At 44.5% G+C, this 24,856-nt stretch overlaps 1 protein-coding gene across 1 annotated transcript in view; it reads right to left on the reverse strand.

Moving 5' to 3' along the window:
• Window positions 1-24,856, reverse strand: part of LOC146856773 (otoancorin-like) — a 484,135-nt gene that overhangs the window by 345,825 nt on the left and 113,454 nt on the right. Inside the window, exons 7-8 of the mRNA XM_085647226.1 lie at window positions 23,955-24,088; window positions 16,349-16,457 (exon numbers count right to left, since the gene is read on the reverse strand). Of these exons, the coding sequence (XP_085503352.1) occupies window positions 16,349-16,457; window positions 23,955-24,088 (243 nt within the window). The remainder of the gene's footprint in view (window positions 1-16,348; window positions 16,458-23,954; window positions 24,089-24,856) is intronic.

Genomic DNA, 24,856 nt, shown 5'->3' on the forward strand with positions numbered 1-24,856 from the left:
GCATTGTAACAAGCAATACAAGAATGATGAAAAAGATAAACAGTGCAACCATGATAGAAATACTATATGATTATACTCTCACCTAACACTGCCTATACTATCGAGAGCATAGTGGGAGTACCCTCTGCCAAATCCAGTGGGATAGCCTAAACCCCCAAACCTGAGTGTGATGTATCAGAAAGCCGGCCTGTGTGGAGAAGGTTATTGTCCTTTGTAGGATAGAGGTCAGAGTCAGCAAGACTGCATCTCAGCCACTGTTCGTCGTGTTCCAGGACAATCCCAGCAGTAGTGCTTTTCTGCTGAATGTAACACAGAAACCATTTACTCAATAAAAGCACTGTTCCAATTGCACTGTTGTCAAAGGTGCAGTGCTGATGTGATAGTGTGTCTGGAGCCTTAGAGCTGTCTCCAACCGGACAATGTAAATGCAAGGGCATCGTGTTCCTTCAATAACAGTATCGATTCTGTCCATCACACAGTTAGCTGCACTTTTGGCAGATTTCTTTTGCCTCTTTTTCTTACTTTGGATTGGGGTAGGACCATTTGGGCCAACCGTTCCCTCCATTACTTTCCTCTTCCCCATCAGACCTAGATATTACCCCCAAACAACCCCACCAAATAAATTAAATACACTTCCCGCTAACTGGACACAGTAAAATGGTAGAGCCTGCGACTCCCGTAGATTATAAAAAACAACTAATAGGTCGGCTGGAGGAATCCCAAAAGCTATAAGATAGTAAATAAAACAAGGGAACAGTACCATATACACGGAAGAGTCCGGGCCCAGCCCAGCCTCAGTCTGCCTCCGACGCCCTCAGACGGCCCGCCCTTTGCCCGGGCTTAGCCCGGCGGCCGCCCGCGCGCGTCCCGCGTGGCGGCTAGATTGCTCTGCAGATATCTCCTCTGATGGTTGGGGGCGGTCCCGCCGCTGTAGGCGCTGCCCCTCAGGCTCCTGGGGCTTGTGGTGCGGTGTCCTCTTCCCGCCATGGGCCCCGGCAAGACTGCGCTGCGTCTTCAAATACACTGGAAACTAAGGGGCCGATTCACAGAACTAATCTGAGACAAAATCCTAAACATACTACTTTTGGTATTCACAGAAAGCATTTAGTAGTAGTAAAGTTAGGATTTGGCTGTGGAAGCACACACATACATAGGTTTTTTTCAGAAGGAGTTTTACTGGAGGAGGGCATGGTCTGAGCTGTGGTGAGAGAGGCTCTGTCACTCACAAGGATATAGGAGGAAGTCTGCTTATTAATGAGCCCTGAGCAGCCTCCTTATAACAACTTCACACCTGCTCCCAAGTCACGAGAACATGCCAATGTGCAGCATGGTGTGTGCCAGCCAGGGGCTGATTACCAGTGCTGCAAAGGTACAATTAACACTGCTATACATTTATATTTACACATTTAATTGCAGCAGCACATCCAACACTATGCATCAGAGAGTTGAACAAACCTGAATGTGTAACATTCATCAAATATTATAGGTGAGTGGTGGCACCAGTAAACTCGGCCACACGGCTGTTGGGGCAGAGATTTTGCCACACTCCAAGGAGAGCACGGAGTGGCAAAACTCTGCAAACTCCGCCAGCGGAGCGGAGTTTACTGCCCAGTACAAGAACTTGCCAGTGTTGTGTTCTTCTAATTGTTTAAAATAAACTTTTCACCGAGCTGTCCGTGTTGCAATGATATGCAAGAAACTATAGCCCATTGTTTATTCGCATGCCCGGCTTATCGGCAGGCCAGGAACAAATGGCTCAAACACATTTGTGTCCAGATGGGAACAAAGAACCATCTAGTTGCACTTCACATTCTGAGATCTGATGCTTCCAAGCCTGCTTTTGTATGCGGAGTTGCTAAATTTCTGGGCTGCGCTTGGATTATTCGTGCGAAAGCCATCGCTAAAGTTGCGGAAATAGTTGATGTCGCCACATAATGAACTTGTAGCCATTATTCTGTGTAAGAGGGCAGAAGGGATGAACTGTGCTTTCCAGATCAGCTGCTGCTATGAACAATTCGTTTTTATTGGAAATTCTGTATTCGATGTTCTGTTGTCCTAACCATTGGTGCTATAACTTGTGTTTTAAAAAAAAAAATTATAATCTTTTTTAAGTCTTTTAAACCTTGAATTGTATAATATTGATTTTAAGGATGCAAAGCTTTTATGATAGTAATTATCAAATAAAGCAAATTTCAAATTTAAAATCAATGTTTTCCATCCAATAGTCATAGCCTTGGGCCGAATTCTTTCCTGTCAGTAATCTTCTCTTAAACTAGCTCCCCAAGCTTAGGAATCCAGCTGCAAGTTACTGGTTGCTTCTTCACTTCTTCAGAGGCAGAACAGTTTGAATTTTCATTTGAGCGCTCATCTCTGAAGTCTTTTAATTCCTGTGAGACAGCGAAACGTTCATTGATGTCAAAAGGCATATCTGCTGCTACTGTACCAAGGTTGTCGAGATATGGAAGGTACATCTGGACCCCAAAGAGAACTTCATAGGGAGTCTGGTCACCTAAAGATCATCTAGGCAGATTGTTTAAAGCTCTCTAGACTCCATATAAGTGATGGATCCAACTACCACCTAATCCTAATACTCTAGTTGTTTAAGAATGCTTAAAGTCACGTTTTTTCTTTTCTACTATTGCATTTCCCTCAAGGTTGTTAGTGGAAGGAGTAATGCACAACAAAACCCAGGGTTCCCATGGTATCCCAGTAAGCCTTAGAAGCAAATGCTGGTCCCTGGTTTAAGTGGGATGCCGCTACTGCATACATCCCAAAACATACTTGCAAATCTTTTATAACAGTACAAGCATCAGCCAATCATTATGGACACACCCAGAGGAATCTAGAACATGAATCTAAGGCCAAAGAATACATTTGGAGGCACCATCTGACTGCAGATGTCCGCAGTGGTCTAAATAGATATATGTGAGGGGTTTGTTTGAAATAAGAAGGGGTATCTGTTGTGGAACATTTAGTTTGCCGGCATACTTTACAGCTAAGGACATATTGTTTAGTCTGCTTTTACACATCATGCCAAAAATAAAGTTTCTGAAGTAAGGAAGCTGTAGCAGCCACAGCTGCGTGGGCAGACGTTAATCCTTCATGAGCAGCTATGATTAATTCTAGCCTGCAGTCTTTGTTGGGTATCACTTGCTCACCCACTCCGGGAATGTGAGCAAATGGAATGTTTTGAGCACTCAGTAAGTAGGAGTATTTTGATGGATATTTTTTAGGTAATGGGGTGACACTGCACAAAGTGGTGACAGCAACCATGATGTCTTCTGCAACCCTCACGTGTGAACAAGTAATTGCAGAAAAAACAGCAGTCTAAACCAATGATTTGGCAGCTTCATCAGCCAATGAATTCCCTACAACGTGCATTCCAACACGCTGGTGTCTCAGTGTATGAACTACATGAGCCTGTGGCAAGGAATTCTTAAGATGCACCACCTATCCCCAAAGCAACTAATGCTTAATAGCATTTCCTTGAATCCATTCAAGTGCCAATAATGTAAGTGTTCATTAAAACACTGGCCACTTACAAATCACACAGAATGAGTGTGGGGAATTCAGGATCAGTATTTTCTAGTGCCAGAGTTGAAGCTTTTAGTTCAGCCACCTGAGCGTACAATTCCCTAAGGATTGACTAAAAGTTTTTTGTTGATGGAATTCTCCATTTTCCATGACACAGAGTACTGTGGCAAAAGCAGCAGAATATCTTTGTATGGTGTCGATTGCGGGCTGAGCTGAACTGTTGGTAAATATTACACAATCATACTGATCTAGGGGCAAAATATCACTGGGCACAGGGTATTCTTGAAACATTTTTGTGTTGTCAAGGTAGGTTCAAAGACATATTCAACATCAGTAACTATTAAAGAGGTGGCACATTGTTCCATCTAGGATGTAAGGCTTTTGCATTAGGAATGCTTGCCTTGGTGACAACCTCAAAGGATGGAAATATAGTAACCACAATTATTCCCCTGAGCCAACATCTTTCCTTTATACCAGGTGTCTAAACTGAAGTCAATATTTTTTCTGTTGATGCAAAACGCATTTCAGCATTAGAATTTAAATGTGATTTATATGCCATTGGTACAGTATCACCCTTGTTGAAGGTGACATATGTATAGCCAGTGAATCCTGCAATTATGCGGACCACCAAGTTAGTTGTGCTGGCACGAGTATAGAAGTCTCTTGATGCAAGCACAACAGTTTGCAGTGTTCTTAGAATATCAGTGTGATCTGAAGTCCATTGCAAGACCACTGACTCATTGTCAGTGAAATTGCTCTCCCTCCCTCGCAGCTCCACCATTAAGTGAGGCCTTCCCCCGAGCCCCTGCACTCTCGAGTGTTGTTCAAGGCCCTCCTCCACCCACAGGTTTCACCTGTGCCTCATCCCTGGTGGTCCAGTGGACCTCTGTCTCCATTATTTCGCTCTACTTTTTCTCTCCTTTTTCACTCGTTTTTTTCTCTCACTTCTATCTTCCCCTTCACTCTCCTTCTGGGTCTTTCCTCCATTTTTTGTCGTTTTCCCCTCATATCAAACTCCCCCTTCACTCTCCATCTGTGTCTTTCCTCTGTTTTTCACTCATTTTTACCCTCATCTCAATCTCCCCCTTTCACTCTCCTTCTGTGTACTCTGAGTCTTTCCTCCACTCTTTCTTGCACTTTTTCTGCCTTATTTGCACTTTTCTCTCTCTTTTTGCCTTTTTCCTTTTGCCTTTTTAAGCCCGTTTTCCCTGCCGCTGCTGCCCCCGCGGCCCCTCCCCCCAGCATGACCAGTGCGACCGGTCCAATCCAGCTCCCCTCCCCGCCTCCCAGCTGTCCAGCCCTCCCCGAACCCTACTTAATGGCGGGCGCACAGCGGCCGCGCCGCCGGTGCGCCAAAGGCAAGCCCGTCTGCGCCCGTCCGCGCCCGTCCGCAGCCCGACTACAACCAGCGCCAGGAACCCTGGATCGATCTCTGCACCACCAACGCTACGACCCAGCGGCACCCCATGCTCTCAACCCAGGCCGCAGCAACAACTGCAAGCTAGCATCACCAGCCGACACCCATGGACCCTTCAGCTGTCACCACTGCCGGCACACCTGCAGCACCGCCAAGACCACGGACCCAGCGCAACCCGGCCGCAAGAACACAACCGAACCGAAGACCCTGCGATGCATCCTCCTCAACGTCCGATCCCTCCACAAACATGCCACCGAAATCTGGGACCTCCTTGAAAGCACCACCTCGGACGTAGCATTCTTTACCGAAACCTAGAACAACACCACCTCGCGACCGGACATCGTCATCGCCATTCCCCAAGGATACAACATCTCCAGGAAGGACCGCCCCACCTGCCCGGGAGGAGGAATCGCCATCATCCACAAATCCACCCTCCGCCTGAGCACACTCCCCGACGAGCTCACAGACCTGATGGAACACCTTCACTTCAAGATACTGGCGAGCCATACCTCCACCCTCCGAGGAACCCTCATCTATCGACCCCCTGGACCCCGCAGACTTTTTGCCAACTCCATCACGGACATCTTCTCCCCACATGCCATCGCGTCCACCAACTACACCCTACTGGGAGACCTCAACTTCCACCTCGACAACCAACTGGACCCCAGCACCACATCCCTCCTGGACAACCTCCACAACATTGGACTCTGCCAGATCGTGACCAAACCCACAGATTCAGCAGGACACACCCTCAACCCCCTCTTCACAGCAGGAAACTCCATCACCTTCAGCCACACCACCGATCACCCATAAACTGACCATCGATGCGCCCACTTCACCTTCAGAACACCCACCATCCACAGACACCAGCACCTGCTCCCACGAAGAAACTGGACCAGAATCACCGACGACCAGCTAACCTCATCACTCAGCAACTCAACCCCAACCATCGAAGAAAACGACGACCCCAACACCGCAGCCCGAACCCTGCACAGATAGATCTCCGACAGCGCCAACACCATAGCCCCCTCAAGAAAAACAACACCCACCCCAAGAAAGCTAGATGGTTCACCACCGAACTTCAAGAGTCCAGACGCACTTGCCACCGCCTCGAAAAAGCCTGGAGGGACACCAAAGCCACAGACGCCCACAACAACTTCAGAGCCACCACCAATGTCCGCCACCAACTCATCAGAAAAACAAGGAAAAAAGTGATCTCCACTCATGCACACAACAGCAAAGAACTCTTCAACATCATCAAGGAGTTCGCCCAACCCACCAGCGAGTCCACCCCTCCCTCACAAGACCTCTGCGACAAACTCAGCACCTTTTTCCACCACAAAATCAAGAGCATCTACGACAACTTTGACGAAGACAACCAATACACTGAACCCACACCAACCACCCCCGACACCCTGAAGCCAGCGATCGCCAACTGGGACAGCCCTCACCACCAAAGACATACTAAAGATGTTGAAGTCAATCCACTCCGGGGCCCCCACAGACCCCTGCCCCCTCCACATTTTCAACAGAGCCACCGACACCATCGCACCCATGATCTGCCACACCATGAACCGCTCCCTGGCAACCGCCTCATTCCCTGACGACTGGAAACACGCTGAGATCAACCCCCTCCTGAAGAATCCCTCAGCGGACCCCACCGACCTCAAAAACTACAGACCCATCTCCCTGCTCCCGTTCCCAGCGAAAGTCATCAAGAAAGCCATCAACAGCCAACTTGCCACATTCATCAAAGAGCACAACATCCTCGATTCCTTCAATCTGGCGTCAGAAAAAAACACAGTACGGAAACCACCCTCCTCACCGCAAAAGACAACATCCTTACCTTAAAGGACAAAGGAGAAACAGCAGCCCTCATCCTCCTCAACCTCTCAGCGGCGTTCGACACAGTCTCTCACCGCACCCTAATGCGCAGACTCCACGACGCAGAGATCCAAGACAAGGCCCTCGACTGGATCCGCTCCTTCCTCTCTGGCAGAACGCAGCGGGTCAGACTCCCTCCTTTACTCCCGGACCCTACACCTACCACCTGCGGAGTCCCCCATGGGTCCTCCCTCAGCCCTACACTCTTCAACGTCTACATGGCTCCACTCGCCCCCATCGTCAGAACCTACGGACTAAACATTGTGTCATATGCAGACGACACCCAACTCATCCTCCCCCTATCCAACGAACCCAACACCGCCAGACACAATTTTCAAGAAGGCATGGAAGCCGTCACCAAATGGATGAAAAACAGCTGCCTACAGCTAAATACCAACAAAACAGAAGTACTCATCATGGGCCCAAATCCAGATGCATGGAACAACACCTGGTGGCTCCCTGCCCTCGAAAGCCCACCCACCCCCACGCAACCTGGGAATCATCCTGGACTCCAAGCTCAAAATAAACCCCCAGATCAACTCCGTCTCGTCCTCCTGCTTCCACACCCTCCACCTCCTACGTAAGACCTTCAAATGGATCCCACTCAAACACAGAAAGACTTTCACTCACGCCCTGGTCACCAGCAGGCTCGACTACGGCAACGCACTCTATGCCGGAATAAACAAAAACCTCACCATCCAAAACGCCGCCGCAAGACTGGTCCTCAACCTGCCAAGAAACTGCCACATCTCCCAGCACCTGCGCACACTCCACTGACTCCCCATCGAAGCTAGAGTCACCTTCAAGATGCTAACCCACACTCACAAGGCCCTTCACAACACTGGACCAGTATACCTGAACAGCCGACTCATATTCCACACACCCCAAAGGACCTTACGATCAGCCCAGCTCTCCCACGCCATGGACCCCCGCACCAGAAAGACTAGATCGGGAGGTTGCTCCTTCTCCTTCCGCACGGCTAGAGCCTGTAACGACCTTCCGCTCCACCTCAGACAGATAACATCGCTCCCCATCTTCGCAAGAAACCTCAAATCCTGGCTCTTCGACAGATCCCCTCCTTGATGGACTGGAACCTGCGACCCCCCCCCCCCCCCAGCACCTTGAGACCCTTACGGGTGAGTAGTCGTGCTAAACAAACACCTGATTGATTGATTGATTGATTGATTGATTGATTGATTGTTTGTCGGGAAAATCAGGGTGAATTAATTCATACAATGGTTAAATCTGTTGTACATAGTTTGGTATGTATGTCCTACCAAAGTTGAAAACATTTATAAGCGATTGTGGCTTTTTGATGTTGTTTGGTGGTGGTATAAGAGCACATTCCTAGAAGAAATGAGAGGCTAGGCTTTTGCCTTCATTTGACAAATCTCATCATAGGAACAGGACACTGAGAAAGACAATTTTAGATTTTTGGATATTGAACTTGTAGCCTTGTTCATCAAATCCCAAAACTATGTGATCTACTCTGGCTAAGTGTGTGTTTAAGTGATCATCCATGAGATAAATGTGAACAACAAAGGGCAAGGCTTCCGGGCCAATGTCATAAGGAATTGATGTTACTCGGGTAGAAAACAGATCAGGACTGTTCTTGTACCCCTAAGCAAGTCAGAAGAACTTTCTCTGTATTCCTAGAGTGCTAAATGCTGTTAGATCTCTGCTTGCAGGGGTTATATTTTGGCAGAAACCACCATTGTAATTGTCCAAAGTTGTTTTGTGTTTTTTGCTCACTGTGGTGTTCATTAGTGCTGGACTGTGTGCATTTTGAATTGCAATGGTGCGTGTGTGACTGTTTAAATGTCTGTAGTCTAAGACTAAATGGTAGTAATTATATGGTTTTGCTACCAGAAACAATGGATTGTTCAATGCTGAAAGGCAAGGTTCTACTACTCCTTGATATTCAAATTGAAAGAGAATTTCCCTAACCATGTGTTTTGCTTCATGTTTAATTTGGCATCGTGTTTGCACTAACCGGCTGGATATTATTGATATAACGTGATAAGGTGAGTCCTTATCCCAGCCTACATGATTGCCATATAATGCTGGGGCTTGTTCAGTTGCCAATTCTGCGGCAGAAGCTTGTTTGACAACGTCAAGAACAAGAACAGAGAAGGAGGGTTTAATGACATCTTCCCCTTGTTAGACTTTTCTATCAAACTCTGGCGGCCAATCCATTTCAGCCAAGAGAATGTCATGGGTGTTAATTTTTTTCTGATTATTACTTTAATAGTACGCGGTACGTCACCCTCGATTTGGGTGTCCAAATCATATAGTCTGCCTAGAGGGCTAACCAGCTGATCTGATGTTTCAACTTGAATAAATTCATCAGTTGCTCTTTTTCTCTTTCTGAAGGAGCATTCTCAATATGTGTGGCATGCTTGGTGGAAATATCTGCCACTCTCTAGTTTCTGAAATTGGGGCTTCTGTTGTGGAAGTTTCTCTTCTTTTTTATTATGATGTCAGAAGAGAATTATGAGTCTTTTCTTGGATTCACATACTCTTCCAGCCTGCTTTACTGAAATCCTCCTCTCTCCGAGCATTTGCTGGGTGAGTCCTGCTACGAGAAGGACGTGTATCAGTATAATGATTTAAGTGTATCACGGCTAAGTTAATTGTAAAGTTTTTAAGTGGGCTCTGGTTGTGGAGATTATCCCCTTGTTTTTGTTTCTTCTTTATTTCTCTGTTTGTCACAGCTTTTTTTTTTTTAGAAAACTCAGGTGCCTGTTTGGCAGTTTCTTTTTCAGAACTGTCCTTAAGCTGTGGCTTATTAGGTCTGGCTTTCAAATTATCTTGATCTATGGATGTATAGGTTTCAGCAATAGTTTTGGCAATTCGCACTCTTGATCTAATACTGCAATCTGCACAAGATGTTCCGCCAGTGCTGCTGCCTCCGCCTTAATATTAGTCAATATAATTCAAGAAACTGTGGCAAAGTTGCTAATTAATTTAATCTCCAAATCCAGGGCAGAGGCAGCAGTGTATTCATTTTGAATCTGTTTCAGCATATCAGAAAAAACAGCTATTGATGGTGTACCATGGGTTATGGTATATGTGACAGCAAAGACTGTACCCCAAGTAGCATAGTCCTCTACTAGGCGATCCATTTCAAGTGGTAGGCACATTGCGAGAATTCTATGTTTGTCTTTGGGTCCCATATGGGGAAACACTCCTTCAAGCTGGTTTGTTTTTTGTGCAATCCAGAACGGAATTTCCTTTCGTCTGGAAGCATCCTTACCCATATTTCTATTAATAGTTGCTGGACTAATTACAGACACAGATATATGCAGCTGCACAAGTTAAACAGCCCTCGCTGGGGTAGTTGTTATTGTGCGCATTACAAACTGTGTTTAAACGTCAGTGTAGTCCAACTAGACCTGTGTAGAGAACACGGAGGTCCGCAACAAATAATGGTGCTAGGCTTGGGTATGGTTTATAGCCGGCTAGGACCGGCCTTATCGCCTCTTAATTACTGAGGGAACCCAGTCTCACAGTGTTTCGTGGATGTGAGAGGCCACCTTGGAACCAATTCTGATGTTAATCATATGTTATTGCTATTTCTAATTCTTCATAAGGTCTATATTAACTTGGTAATGCAGCTGGAGTGTAACTGTGAAATGTTTGTGATGTGCCATCGACTGCAGGTAAGTGAACCCATGAGTAGAATGCCTCTGTTTTATATGCTTTGTGGGCCTCTACCACAAAGGTAAAGTTTCCCCCTCTATCAAGGAGCCCCTGTTGTTCTAAGATTGCTGTAACAGAAGGTTTGCAGTTAACAGGGATGTTAGCTGCTAGCTCCATTTTTAATGAATGGAAAAGAAAAGAAAAATACTGTTGTTCGGTGATCCTTTTTATAGGTTCAAGCTTGAACAACCTATAGAATAAAATAGTGGTTTCCTATTAAGCTCAGGAGGATTGAACCCCTAACACCATGGACGTCTCCGTATTAATCGAAAAGAAGACCTTGGGCACATGCAAGAACTACTTAGGCGACCCATTTAACATGTGCCTGACCTAGAACGTTGGTGGCACCATCTTATATAGTTTCTACGAACTAGGTAGGGCTGTGAATTTTGAAAAACATAAGCTTCAGAATATGGGAACTTGGTTCGCATATACCATCGAAAAATGTTGCCCTGATTCCCAGCTAGCTCACAGTGCCCTTTCTGAATCCCCTAACTTTACTAGGGTACCAAATGGTATCGGCAAACTCAAACATGACCACTCTTTATTACCCCAAGGAAATCGTGGAAACAGATCTTAATTTTTTGTTGTTTACATTTGCATGCCAAGGGAAACACAAGAAATATACGAATTGGCTTTTCAAACATTTATTGGAACAATCGTATTCTTGTATAAAAGAATGTGCTGCAATTATTAGGCAGTAGAAACAAAGCAATGTAACCAGAATTATAAGAATGGTGAAAAGGATAAACAGTACAACCATAATAGAATTACTATATGAATATACTCCTACCTAACACTGCCTATACTATCGAAAGCATAGTGGGAGATCCCTCTGCCAGATCCATTGGGATAGTCTACCACCCCATGCCTGAATGTGATGTATCAGGAAGCCGGCCTGTGTAGAACAGGTTATTGTCCTTTACAGGATAGAGGTCAGAGTCAGCAGGACTGCATCTCATCCACAGTGTAACCCTTTCCAGGGGAATCCCAGCAGAAGTGCTCCTCTACCAAATGTAAAACGGAGGCCATTTATATAATAAAAGCACTGCTCCAATCACACTGTGTCAAAGGTGCAGTGCTGATGTGATGGTGTGTCTGGAGCTGTCCCCAACCGAACAACATAAATGCAAGGGCATTGCGTTCTATTTTCTTGGCCTTGTACAGAGTGTACCAATAAAAGGATAATAATGTCTACTAAGAAATGAACTACACGTAGAATATCGTGTAAAAGTAAGTTGTAAAAAGTCACCCTTAGAAAACTATGGCAAGCTGAAACGTGAAACTGAAATGAAAACGGAGTGCGAGTCCTGCTGTACCTCACAACAGAAGGCATGTGGTATCTGATTGGAGGAGTCTCTCAAAAGGTGAACATAGCAGAGAACTGACCGTTCAATCCACAAATGAGTACTAGCCAGTTGCTCTCCTCTGGGTGTAAAACATTTTCATTGATGAGTACCAAATCTCACACAGCTGTGTGTGTGAGATAAATTGTGTGTTGTGTGCCATGACAGGAAAAATGGATTGTCAGCCTCTTTTTCAGGCTACGGGCAAACCTGAAACAAGTCACTGCAAGGAGAGCTGACGACTGCTTGGAAGGAAGCCGGATTGCCTGATGGATCATGGGAATTTCTGAACTGCATCTCCTAGAGCAGCTCTTAGCTTGCATGTCACCAGGAAGGAGGAAGCCATCTACTGTTGAAAAGGGTATAACAGTGTATCCCTCCAGGAGGAAGAGCTGTGCAGAAGAGGAGATCAAAGCCTGTTGTCTGATAAAACAGTGTGGAAACGATGTCTACATCATCACTGTAGTGCATGGAGAGATTCATCTCTACAGAGAACTGTATTGAGCCTTCTCCATCCATGGACCCCTCAGTGTGTTTCCATTGTTGTACCCAATGTCTGCATATGCCTAGTAGTTTTGTGTAGCACAACAAATACCCCATTTGTGTCCTGGCACTGAGGATCAGTTGAGACATTAAGATAGAAGGTAAAATTAAAAATCCATGTTTTAAAGTGTTTCCTGAAGGCAGTGGGATTAAGAATACATCACAGGAAGTTAGGCAATGAAGGGTGCAACTGGGGATGGAGGTGGTTATACTTGAATCAAGAGTTAGGAATAGCATTATGGACCAGACAAGGAGATATAAAGATGGAATGAGCTTCTTCGAGATGAAATGAGAAGTGAGCTTGAGGATAAAATGGGCTGCAGAGTTTTTCATAGCCTGGAACCTCTGAATCAGTTATTCTGCAGCACCAGGGTAGATTGAGTTTCCATCATCTAGCTTAGAAGTGATAAGGACATGACATGTTTTTTTCCACAGCATTTTGAGCACTGCAAATCATGTGGTGGAGACATAACCAATCTGTTAGCTGAAGAGGAGATGTCGAGCGTTGAAGAAGCCAAGATTTGTACAGACTTCAATGAGACTGGGCTGGGTCCAATTTTTGGGGGGCAGTAGTAGGGAGAATAGCTAATAGATCTTTTGCCAAAGAACAGAACTTGTCTGTATCTCCGTTTAAAACAGTTCTGATTCATCCACTTGGCAATAGCTTTCATGAATAAGCAAAAGTTGGATTCTCAGAGATAAAGAAGTAGATTTATATGTCTTCTGTGTAGAATACCAAATGAGTATATGACAGTGAGCAGGGGCCTAATTTAGATGTGTAATAAAGTGGGACTTAGGGTGGAGCCCTGCAGCACTCTTTAGGGAAGTGAGAAGGTGGAGGAACAGAAAGCCAGTAGAAGACCGCTTAAGTTCTTGCACACAGGAAAGAGCATGGCCATTTCAAAGCTTCTTTGACAGTTGAACTTGCTTGGTCCTCCTGTCAGACCTGGGACTGTTTTCTGGGTTTGCTTGTAGAGAAGTAAACTTTCAACCATGCAAACTGCACCCACAACAATATTTGGATTCAAAGTCCTGCTGTGTGTGAGCTATTGTGCCTGCTTGTGAGCAGTGTTTCAGGAAACACAACAGTACAGGGATAATGTAGAGTAGATTCACCACCAAGCTTGTTGTCCTTACCCCTTATTTGGACTTTGGGGAGTCGCTAAGTTTCCTTTGGCAGTGTCTTAGCCGGTTTCATTAGCAGCACTAGCAGAAACACTTGATTTGTGGCCGCTCTTTTGCCACTTGGATGCCTTGTCACAGTTGCTCTTGCCCTGGCTTATTTATTTGTCCTATTTTTTTTAAGGGGCGACCTAGATTTTTCTGTCTATGTTAGGCTTGCCAGTCCCTGGAAGGGAAGTGACTCCGTGGTAGCCTGTGTGCATAAAGAAAGCTCCGTGTCAGGGACATTCATTTTTTGTTTTCAAGAACAAACTACACTTTGGGCAAGTGGGCACAAAAGACATAGCACACACTTGCCAAACCCTTCAGCATTCACAGCAATCAACAAGCAGGCAGCACTCTCCAGATCTGGTGGGTGAACATCTGCTAGAGGAACAGAGGTGATTACCTCCACTGAGACGGAAGAATATTGGGCTACCCCCTTGCCCTCCAAATGAGGGCCTAACTTTGTACTCTCTTGGTGTGCTACATAAATCCTGTTGTCAAAGCCTATAGGTAGTGAGGGGTTAATTTGCAAAGAACTCTTTGGTAAAGCCAATAGGCATGGCTTATTACTTGGAAAAAACTCTGCCAAAGACTGTAGACAAGGGGAGGTTTATTTTGAAAGTGTTTTGGTCTGTTTGCTAAGAAGTATTCTCTCTCTGTTTTGTTGCTTATCCAATTAATTGATATTCTCATATGTAGTGTTAAGATGTGTGGAGAATAATGTACTTTTTCTTTTGAAAGTAAAAGCGCTGGCAGTTGTGGTGGCATTATTGAGAGTTAAAAAAGATTTCAAAACATTTCATTAGTACATTGCAAATCAGCATCATAAATATCTGGATAGCATCATAGAATATGTATAATGAATATTATATGTTGTACATAGATTAAAATTATCTAACGAAATTCATTACTCATCGAAAATACAAGCATTTTTTTCTTCAATATACAGATAATGCTAATAAACAGTGTCTCTTAATATCTCAATGTGTAACCAGGTGTGATGTTAGAAAGACCCCCCTCACATTTAACTGCCAACTCCAGCCTGCAAAGAAATACACATTCCTGCCACCAAGATAGGGGATCCGGACCGTACTACTGTAACCATGCCCACGCAATCGCCAGCCTGGCTATTGTTCTAGCAAAAAAACATGAGCCCCAAACTACATGGGATAGAATACTAGGTGAGTAACCCAGCATGAGGGTTTTAGGTTCAGGCTGGGCATTTATCTTCAGAAATTGCGGAATTTAATTAAAAACTTTATTCCAATATGAAATAATAAAACGCAGGTTGCAAAAATATGTGTTGTATCTGCTAGAGGTTTACTACAACGATAACAATCCTATGTCTCCCTAAGACCCCATTTATGCACCTTATACGATGTATAATAAATTCATAAAAGATTTTTAAAAATGCTTAGAGACATTTAGAATTCTCTGAGCGAGCTGATTAGTTTGCATTACTTCTATGAGTAGAACTCCAGTATTAAGATTATGTGACCATATACTTGCCAAATAATCTAATTTATTTATTATACCTCTGTGGCTCATCAAAATTGGTTATTAAATATTTATAGATCCACATTTTGGTACTTTAACGAAACTATGAAGGAATTTGTTGTGGGTCAAATTAATCTCATTTGGTAGAAGATGGGAGAGAAACTCTCTTTCCTGTAAGTAACAAAAAAAATCCAGTTTTAGTAATCCCATAATAGTTACTTAACTCCGGAAATGGTAAGAAGTATTCCATTCCTGTGAAGCTGCCACAAGGTCAGACATTCAGACCCCTGCCAACAACTTAGATAACTATCCTGAAAGACTGATAGCAGATTGCGGTTATACCTATGAGATGTATATTAATCGAACATCGGTATATAGCAGTTAGACCGAATAGCCTTCCAGTATGATAGACCAGAAGAGTTTATTGAGAGTTTCTATTGTGCATGCTGAGTCTTAGTTTTTTGCCCACACCATCTCTATGACTTAGCCTTGGACCACTTGGTCAGTGTGCAAGGCATATGGTGCTCTGTTTTGGGTCTAATGGTAAGGTTGCCACAGGCCACCACAGGTAAGAGGCTTCAGAAGGGAGACCTTCCTGCACATAAATAATCTTCCCCTACAATGCAGGCACCCTTGCACTATGGTGCAAGGGTGCCTGAGTTGGCACTAGGCCGCTAAATTTAACGCCAGCGCAGGGGGAAATGCAGGGCTGCACCATATTGTTGTAAATATGGTGCAACCCTGTGTTTCAGTAGTGGTGGCGCGCGGCGTTTAGCCAAGGAGGCTAACGGCACGCTCCGCCACTTCTATTGTAAATATGCCCCTTAGTTTTCTCTGGCAGTGAGCCATGAGTCAATTGTTCTTGAATCCGCAATATAAAGTTTCCATTGAAGGCATTGCTATACTGCACCATTGTGGCGAAACAAAAAAAAGGAGAGAAGCATAGAAATATGAAGAGAATAAAAAACGTATAAGACACGTATTAAGATAAGAAGATCTCAGCAGTATGACTTGCATCAAAAGAAAATGTTTCAACAAGTTATGCTTCCTAACTGTGAGATTGTATCTACATCAACGTGGCCACTAAGGCTGGCGAAAAACAGGACTGTGTTGTATGCGGTGAACTTCAAACTGAAGGGTTGAGACTTGAGGTGTCTGAAAATGCAAAGATTCTAAAGCATATTTTTCTCTTTCCTAACATTCTTCTACAATACAATGCAGGTGTTACTAGGTACAAGAAAACCTCCACTTTACTTACATCCTTCACATTTCGGGTGCAATTGGGCAACGCATTGTTGAGGGCCTCCCGAGAATTAGAATCCATCTTCTCAACCAAGTTGGCGAAGAAACAGGAGAGCTGTCCCAGACTAGAATAAAATATTAATATCACACTTTGAACCATCCATAGTTATTTCAAAGAGAAACACTTTGAAAGATTCTTCAACAGTCATGGAGTATGATTGGACAATGGTTCAGAGTGAGAGGCAGTGTTCAACTTGAGCCAGTGGTTGCAGATGGGGCCCACCGGCACTTATTTGTTTGGGGACCAGAACTTATTTCTCCTCAAAAGAATTTGATCCAGAGCAGGATAAAGAAAAACACAATAGAGCGAAAGAAGTAGCGAGAAAAAGACTGAAAAAGAGTGAGAAGTGAAGAAAGCTAGGATGAAAAATAACCTGCAAGAGTGAGTGTATGAAGAAGGTAGTGTCTCGTAGTGGATTAAAGAGGCATGAGGTGGTATCGAGATTACCCACCTGGCAATACGCTATTTCACCCTTTGATAGTGCTGGCCATTGGCTTCTGAGCAAAACTTTGGGACCTGGTACTTAATCTTCTACAAATTAAGCACTGGTGAATGGTGCCTGCGATCATACATCAATACTTCTCAGGACATAGCTATGTGTATAGAAAAGGTCTTAGGGCCTTATTCAGAGAGTTTTTAAATATTTGTTATTCAAGTTTTTGTATTTTTATAAACAGCACAATATTATATAACATATTAAACTGTGAGGTTACATCCAGACCACTGTTTTTTGTTTTTTAACAATCAGAGAGAAGATAAGCATTAATTCATCCTACTCAAAAATACAGTCAGAAAGAGGATAAACAATTATTCATCCTATTCTAAGATACGATTAAGGGAAAACTCAGTCATATATCAATTCATACGTCAAACTATAACATTTACAGCATTTACTAACAGATGTCACACCAAATAGATTCTCCTATCCCTCACAGCATCTGGTTCAGGGATCGTTAGCCATCTGTGACTCCTTCCATCTCGCTATAGGAGCCCAGATGCGTCGACCCAAGAGTCTCCCTCTTTTACCCTTTCTCTCGTAGATAGCTCTTTCCAGGGTAAACATTGAGTGCAGCCACGCAAGCCACTGCTGAAATGTTGTGGGTACTGGATCTAGCCAGGCAGAGGCAATACATATCCGTACTACGGCCATAGCCAGAAAAATAAATTGCTAAGATGAATCTTGCACTTCATTGTTATTGACTCCGAGAAGTATCAGAGCCGGGGTTAGCGTAACTTTTAGCTCTAATGTCAAATCAAGAAATTTCATGATGGACTCTATCAGGTTTTCTAGGTGTGAGCAGGATGCAAACATGTGTACAAGGTCAGCCTCAGGTGCATCACACCGCGTGCAACTGACTCCTACCTGCCCACCCCACTATGCAATCCTCGCCGGGGTATAATAAAGTGCAAAGATAGTCCTGTAATGCTGTGCTTGAAGCCCTGACGAGCACACAACCGTCTGACCCAGTTCTAAAGAGTTGAGGAACTTCTCCGATTCAACACCCACCCGTTCTACCCATTTACCCACGTGTTTTACCAAATCGTCTTGTTTAAGCACTACTAATTCAGCATATATTAACCTTACACCGCACTTCCTGCTGTCTCTAATGATATCGATAACTTTAATTTTCCTAAACCCATTAAACCCCCCACCTTCTTGCTAAAGAAGCTTCGTAACTGCAAGAATTAAAAAAGGTTACACCTATCTAGCTCATACTCCGTCTGGATATCGCTAAACTGCCGAAAGCAGTCCCTCTGTATTAAATCCCCAACATTTCGAATCCCCCGCACCGCCCAATCTGCCATAATCCCATCAGAGAATATTTCAGGAAACATGGGGTTTTTATTAACCCTGGGTTTAGTTCGCGAAGTAGCACTACGCGAAGCTACGCAAAGTGCAGTTCGCACTACGCGAGCTACGCGTAGCACTTCTGGACCTGCGTAGTACCCTGTTCGCACTGTGCAAGATGTCAATTTTCAATGATTGCACAGTGCGGACAAGCAACCGGCACTGTGCAATCATTGAAAACAGCATCTTGCACAGTGCGAGCTGTAGTTTTCTGCCGCTCGAGTAGATTTTTACTCGAGCGGAAGCTTTCTCAACGCAAACTGGTAGTTTCTCATCGCGAGCATACACGTCCACTCGCAATGAGAAACCTGACCTTCTCGCGTTGAGAATCTCTCCGGGAGGTTTATTTTTCGCGATCGCCAACTTGATGTTGCTGGTCGCGAACGAGGAAAAAGTCTCGCTGGGATGTCATTTTGCTTGCTCGCGGTCGCCAACTTGACGTTGAGGACCGCGACCGATGCACTACGCAACACTACGCCACGCGTGTTTGCACTGTGCTACGTCCAATTCATGTAGTGCGAAGTAGCGCAAACTTCGCACACTACGCAAGCGTAGCATAGTGGTTTGCCCAGGCTTAGTTTTTATATAGCTGAGTATAATAATTGATCCTTCCTAAACCAGTATTTTATTTTTAAGTGCTGCCCAGATTTTAAAGGCAGCCAGTAGTGTCTTAAATTTCGTCTTCTTCTAGTAACTGGGCTCGCTAAATTTCATAAAACAATTCATTGCTTGGCCCCTGAGCAATAGCTTGTATACATTAGGGAGCCCTGCTTCCTCCCTGGAATCGCCAGGGAGTGCACCAAATAATATACTCATATACTGCTTAATAAAAGTTTTAAAATCAGGAACGGCAAAGCCCCCTCTTTCCCGGGGGAGTGACATAAACCTAAGGGCCCATCTAGTTTTCCCATGCGCCCAGTTGAAGCGGTTAACTATACTCTCCAAAGTTACAAACCAGTGTTTTTCGAATTCAATCGGTATTGCCCTAAACAAGTAGAGTATTTTTGGTAAAAACATAATCTTAACCACATTGCAGCAGCCCACTAATGACATGTGCAGATTATTAAATCTGTCAAAGTCAGTTCTTGCCTTCCTCATTACCGGCTCAATATTCCTGGCAACCAGATTCCCCAGCGCTGGACTAATAGTGATACCTAGATACACTGCTGAATCGGTTACTCGCAGGTCAGCCATAATAACATGTCTATTCTTAATATTCTGAGTTTTTGCCTTATTTAGTGCGTACCCTGAGAATCTACATAAATCCTCCACCACCGTAAGCGCAGTTGAAGGATTTGCCGTGACGAAGGCAACATCGTCCGCGTAGGCCAGTACTTTAGATTCCAGACCCTGACACACAATAGGCTCAATTCCATTATTGGCCTCCAGTAGGCATATTAGGGGATCTATATATATAGCAAATAGGAGGGGCAACCCTGCCTTGTTCCACGGTCAATAAAGAAAGGCACTGTATAGCCCCAGTTCAATCTTAAACGAGCTGTGGGTTCTCTATACATAACCTGGATGGCTTTAATAAATCCTTCCCCTAAACCAAACCATTTCAGAGTCTCCCACAAAAATTCCCAGGAGACCCTATCAAATGCCTTCTCAACATCCAAAAGCAAAGCAGCCAAAGGGTCCCCTGAGATCTCCGTTACATCAAAAAATGGTTATTACTCGGCGAATATGCCGCGTTGTTCCTCGACCGATTATAAACCTGTGTTGACAGGGATGAATTATTTTCCTCATAATGCAATTTAACGTAGTTGCCATAGCCTTAGAGAAAAATTTAAGATCACTATTTAAAAGAGTTATTGGCCGATATGAGCCTGGCTCCCTCGATGGTTTGTCTTTTTTTTTTTAAATTACGATATCCGCCCCTGCCCATGACTCAGGAGCAAAACTACCCCTTTGAACTTGACGAATAACCTCAGTCAGGTCAGGTCCTATTATATCTGCAAACGTTTTATAAAACTCTAATGGGATCTGATCTGGGCCAGCAGCCTTGCTAGATGGTAAACTTTGCAATGCACCCATTAGCTCCTCTTGTTTCAATACGGCCTCGAGTGTCTCCTTATCTATTGAATCAATCGCCTGCAAGGGTATCTTATCTAAATACTCTTGAATTAAGTTCAGCGCCTTCGAGGATTCCTTGCTATAAAGCCGTTGATAAAATTGCCGGAAAGCCTCCCGAATCCCCGAGGAAACAGCTACTATACTTCCATTATTATCCAAAATTTCAGATATCTCTCCTGCAGTAGTCTTTTGTCTTAGTCTTACCTCTAGGGTATGCCCCACCCACTTGTTAAACTCATGGCAGTGCTCTCTTTTCATCAAAAAGGTTTCCGCAGCTTTAGCAGCAATCCGTTCTCCCGCATCAGCCTTAGTTGCGGCCAGCTGTAGTAATATATCCTCGGTTGGTCTGCGCATATTGATACCGATAGCCAGATCCTCCTCTATCTTAATCAAGTTTTTTCTAATTGCTTCTTCTTGCTGTGCCACCTTCTTTTGCCGGTACATGCTATAGCTCATTGTTTGCCCTCTGACCCCCACTTTAAAAGCATCCCTGACTATCCCTATGCATGTGCTCTCCCTATTAAAATCCCCAAATTCCTTAATCCACCCCTTCATATGAGACACATATTCTGGATCATGTAATAGACCCCGTTCAAAGGTCCAAACCCGTTCTTGCCTTACCCCCTAGTAAGAACTGGTGGATTATGATCCGAGAGTATCTGAGGGTACTTCTCTATCCTGAGCTTTGAAATAAAATAGTGTGACACAAAAAATAACCAAGTCGTGAGATAGCCTTATGCAGTGCTGAAAAGAAGGTGCTACCGGGGTCTTCGGGTTTCAAATAAGCCCATGCGTCAGTGAGACCGTTGTTCCTAATTAAGTTTGTGAGAGCTGCAGAGACCCTTTGTTTCCAACCATAATATCCACCTCCCGAATTACCCCAGTGCACCCCCAGCCCATTAATGTTAAAATCCCCACAGACTATTACCGGCATGGGCCAAGTTGCAAGTTCAGTATCCAAAAATTAGAGAGCCACAGGGCCATTATCGGTTGATCCATACACCGAGCAAATTGTGAATTTTTCACCAACCACCGAGCATTCATCCATTGCCCAATGACCCCATCGATCAGCTAGCTTTCTTTTAACCTTTATATCACTCCTACGGGTAAGAATTGCTACCCCACTTGTACGGGTGCCATGTTTGGTGTTCACCATAAGCTTATAGCCTAGTTGTTCCAGAATGCTGCCTCTGGTACCTTCTATGTGAGTTTCTTGAACACATAGTATGTTGATTCGTAAAGTTTTAAACAAAATTGCCGCCCTTTGCCTTTTGCCTTGATCGTTTAACCCGCAAAAGTTAACTGAAGCTATTCGCAGACTCATAATGTTATACTTTGCATATTCCTACACGAAGCCATCAGAGTCCCCATCATACTATCACTTTTGGATATATCAAAACTTAATCTTACAAAGCTCATTCTCATTGCATTTTTATTCTCAAAGCTCATCTCCATGACTTCCCTCACGTATTGTGCTGTGCAATGTTGTGCTGTGCCCTTGCTCCTTGCTCGCCCCCCCTCTTACACCCTCCCCATTGAGAAGAACGAACCCCACCCCCCCCACAACCCTTACAGGCAGATAGGTCAGGCATGACCTATGTATGGCAGCCGATCTCACATCTCGAGCTGCGTCAGTCCTGCCACCCCCCGAGGCCCCCCAAACCTGTGTGAACTCACCCCCGTATGCCTATCTAAATCAATAACAACAAAGAAATCTAAAAATAAAAAGACAAAATACTAAAGCAAGAGCAAATATATATATCGAGACCCCAGGACCTGCATCAACATCAATGATTATTCACTAGTTGAACCCCCTTGCGTAATACAGCCCGTTCCGCTCCTCCCCCTTGCCTCCTTAAGCTCAGTGATATATTCTTGTGCCTTGATTTCAGAGAAAAATATTCTCAGCCTCCCATTCAGGATAACCTTCAGCCGGGCGGGAAATAACAAGAAAGCCTCACAACCCAACCCCTGGAAGGGGGTTATCAACTGCCGGAGTTTCCACATCCGCTCGACCGATTTGTGGCAAAAGTCAGGCCGAGCGAAGAAAGTGTGGCCCTCATAAGACCGTTTGGAGTCTGGTCTGGCCCGATCAATTATGGCCTGCTTTAGATAAAGTTCCTGAAATAGATCAAAATTGCTCTGGGTCACTCCCCATGGCTGTTAGCGTTAGTCCTCCTAGACATTGGGAAGCGATGAGCTCGCTGAACCTTCATCTCCCAGTTCCAATGGGCAAGGTCGGGAAAGGCACCTTTCAGCAAGGAGACAACAAAGGCCATAATGTTTTCCCCTTCCACGTTTTCTGCCAGTCCAAGTAACCGTACGTTATTTTGGCGTTGCCTATTTTCAAAATCTTCAAGCTTCCAGCATATATCCAAAGGCTGCTTTTCCTGTGATTCCTTAAATGTCTGGAGCTTGTCGACTTCCACCTCCATGGCAGCAGTTCTTTCTTACACCTGGGTTATCTAACTTTACTACTCCTAAACTGAGAAAATTCCTAACTTTACAACTTTCAGTATTCACAAAAGGCATTTAGGAGTAGCAAAGTTAGGATTTTGTAACATGCATTGATCAGTATCAACAACATCATGTTTTCTATTTTTGGATAAAAAAGTATCTTCTGGTTCTTTCATTCCATGTTGCAAATATTGTGCTGTCTAATAAGCAGATTGTTGCCTTTAGTCTTTGCACTGATTTTTTGATCCCTGCCTTCAGGAATGTTTAACCTATTAGCAGGGGGCCTCTTGCTCTTAACACTGTAGGGATCACACTGTCCATTTCCCTCGGCCTGTACATTGCGGTCCAACTGCCAAGTGCAGACAGACAGAAAGGGACTTTGGAGGTCACTAGCAGGGCCCCAGTGTCCAATTGGTGTCCGCTATGGGGTCAGGTGGGCACATGTGGTGCCCCACCAAACATCCATGGTACCTGTGCCAGGCACCTAATGGTGACTGGCACACAGTGCATGGATGTTTGAAACATGCCTATTTCTATTGTGGCTTGTGCCACAGCCCTTTTTCCGGGCCGCTGTACAAGCTGTTATCGACCACCTGCATGGCGGTCAGATCGTAATTAGGCGGGTGGAACCACTGACTACATGGCAGCAGGTATCCATTCCGCAATGATGGCGGTCAGACGCTCGTAGGACTGCCATCATAATAAGGCCCTATGTCTCAAATAGCTCAAAAAAATCTAATTATACCAATAGGTTGTTTTAAACCAATTTTCAGTTCTGTGCCTCCAAGGCATTATAAAATTGTGTGAAAGGGAAAAAATATATCTCTTCATCCTCCTCCTGCTAGGCTCTGGCACCAGGGCCGGACTGGCCATAACAGGCACCTGGCATTTCCCCAGTGGGCTTCCAGGGTGACTGCTGGTTTTGGGCCGCTGGGGGGCCATTTTTGTTACCGGGGGCCGGCAATATAGGCCCCCTATAACAAAATTACCTGAAACCAGCCCTAGCAAACAGCTTGGTCCCACCCCCTCCCCCACCCAACCCGGGGGCCAGCCAAGCAGTTTTCCAGGGCCGGTTTTGGTTCCCAGTCTGGGCCTGTCTGGCACATGTACACTGCCTTGCTTATGTGGAGAGAAATACACCAAGCAATGTACATTGTTACTGATGATGTCTTCTCTCACCTGGGGATAACCATGGAGGAAGTCACATTCACGCCACACTTGCTCAGACCATCAGTGAGAATCTTTGCTTGGGCTGCCGTTAAATCATAGAGTCTTTTCCACACAGTGCTGTTGGTTTGGTAAAAGCTGCAGAGCTGTAAAAAAAAGACAACAAGATTAGTTAACAAAAGATGATTGTCACATTTCTAAACTACAGAGCCCTTTTCTGGTTCTATTCAAAATTATGTAAGTGATTTTAGTGTCACAAATTGTGCTCTCCTGCTTTGTGGAGCAGTTTAGTGGAGGGGGGCTGGCTTAATTTCAGAAACCTTTAATTTCTAGAATTGTGCGTAGAGTACCATAAATTAGGGAATATGTGCTGCGTGTGCTCAGACTGGAAGATCTGGCCTGCCAAAGTCCAAGATTAAAAGCCTTAATTAGACTTAGGAGGAATAAATAGATTACTGTTTAGCTGTAAGAAATTGAGATTTTCATTGAAGGGGTGAATATGCTTCTCAAGCAACAACCACAATCCTCGTCATGGTGAGTCACCAAAGTTACTAAATTAACCTGTGCTTAACCCTCTGGTGGCTTGGGACAAAAGCTGTCAAGCTTAACTTAGAGGCACTGTGTTAAGTTTTTATGCAGCACAAAAACAGTAGTAAAGTAAAACACGACACAAGATATATCCCACACCAATTTAGACAAATAGGGAACATTTTAGTAAATAAAGGCCAAATCAGTAGAAGTGGAGATATGCAATTTCAAAATTTTAGGTAAGTATAGCGCGTAAAAGCACAAAGCGCCACTTGCCATCATCTAGTTGTATTAGACCAGTTGAAAGTGACATGGTAAGGCTGACTGCAATGGAGAGCAAGCAGGATACAGGGACCAGATTAGTCAAAGTCCAGCGTGAAGAATTC

The sequence above is a fragment of the Triturus cristatus genome, chromosome 3_2 (assembly GCF_964204655.1).
Source record: "Triturus cristatus chromosome 3_2, aTriCri1.1, whole genome shotgun sequence".
Taxonomy (NCBI): Eukaryota; Metazoa; Chordata; class Amphibia; order Caudata; family Salamandridae; genus Triturus; species Triturus cristatus.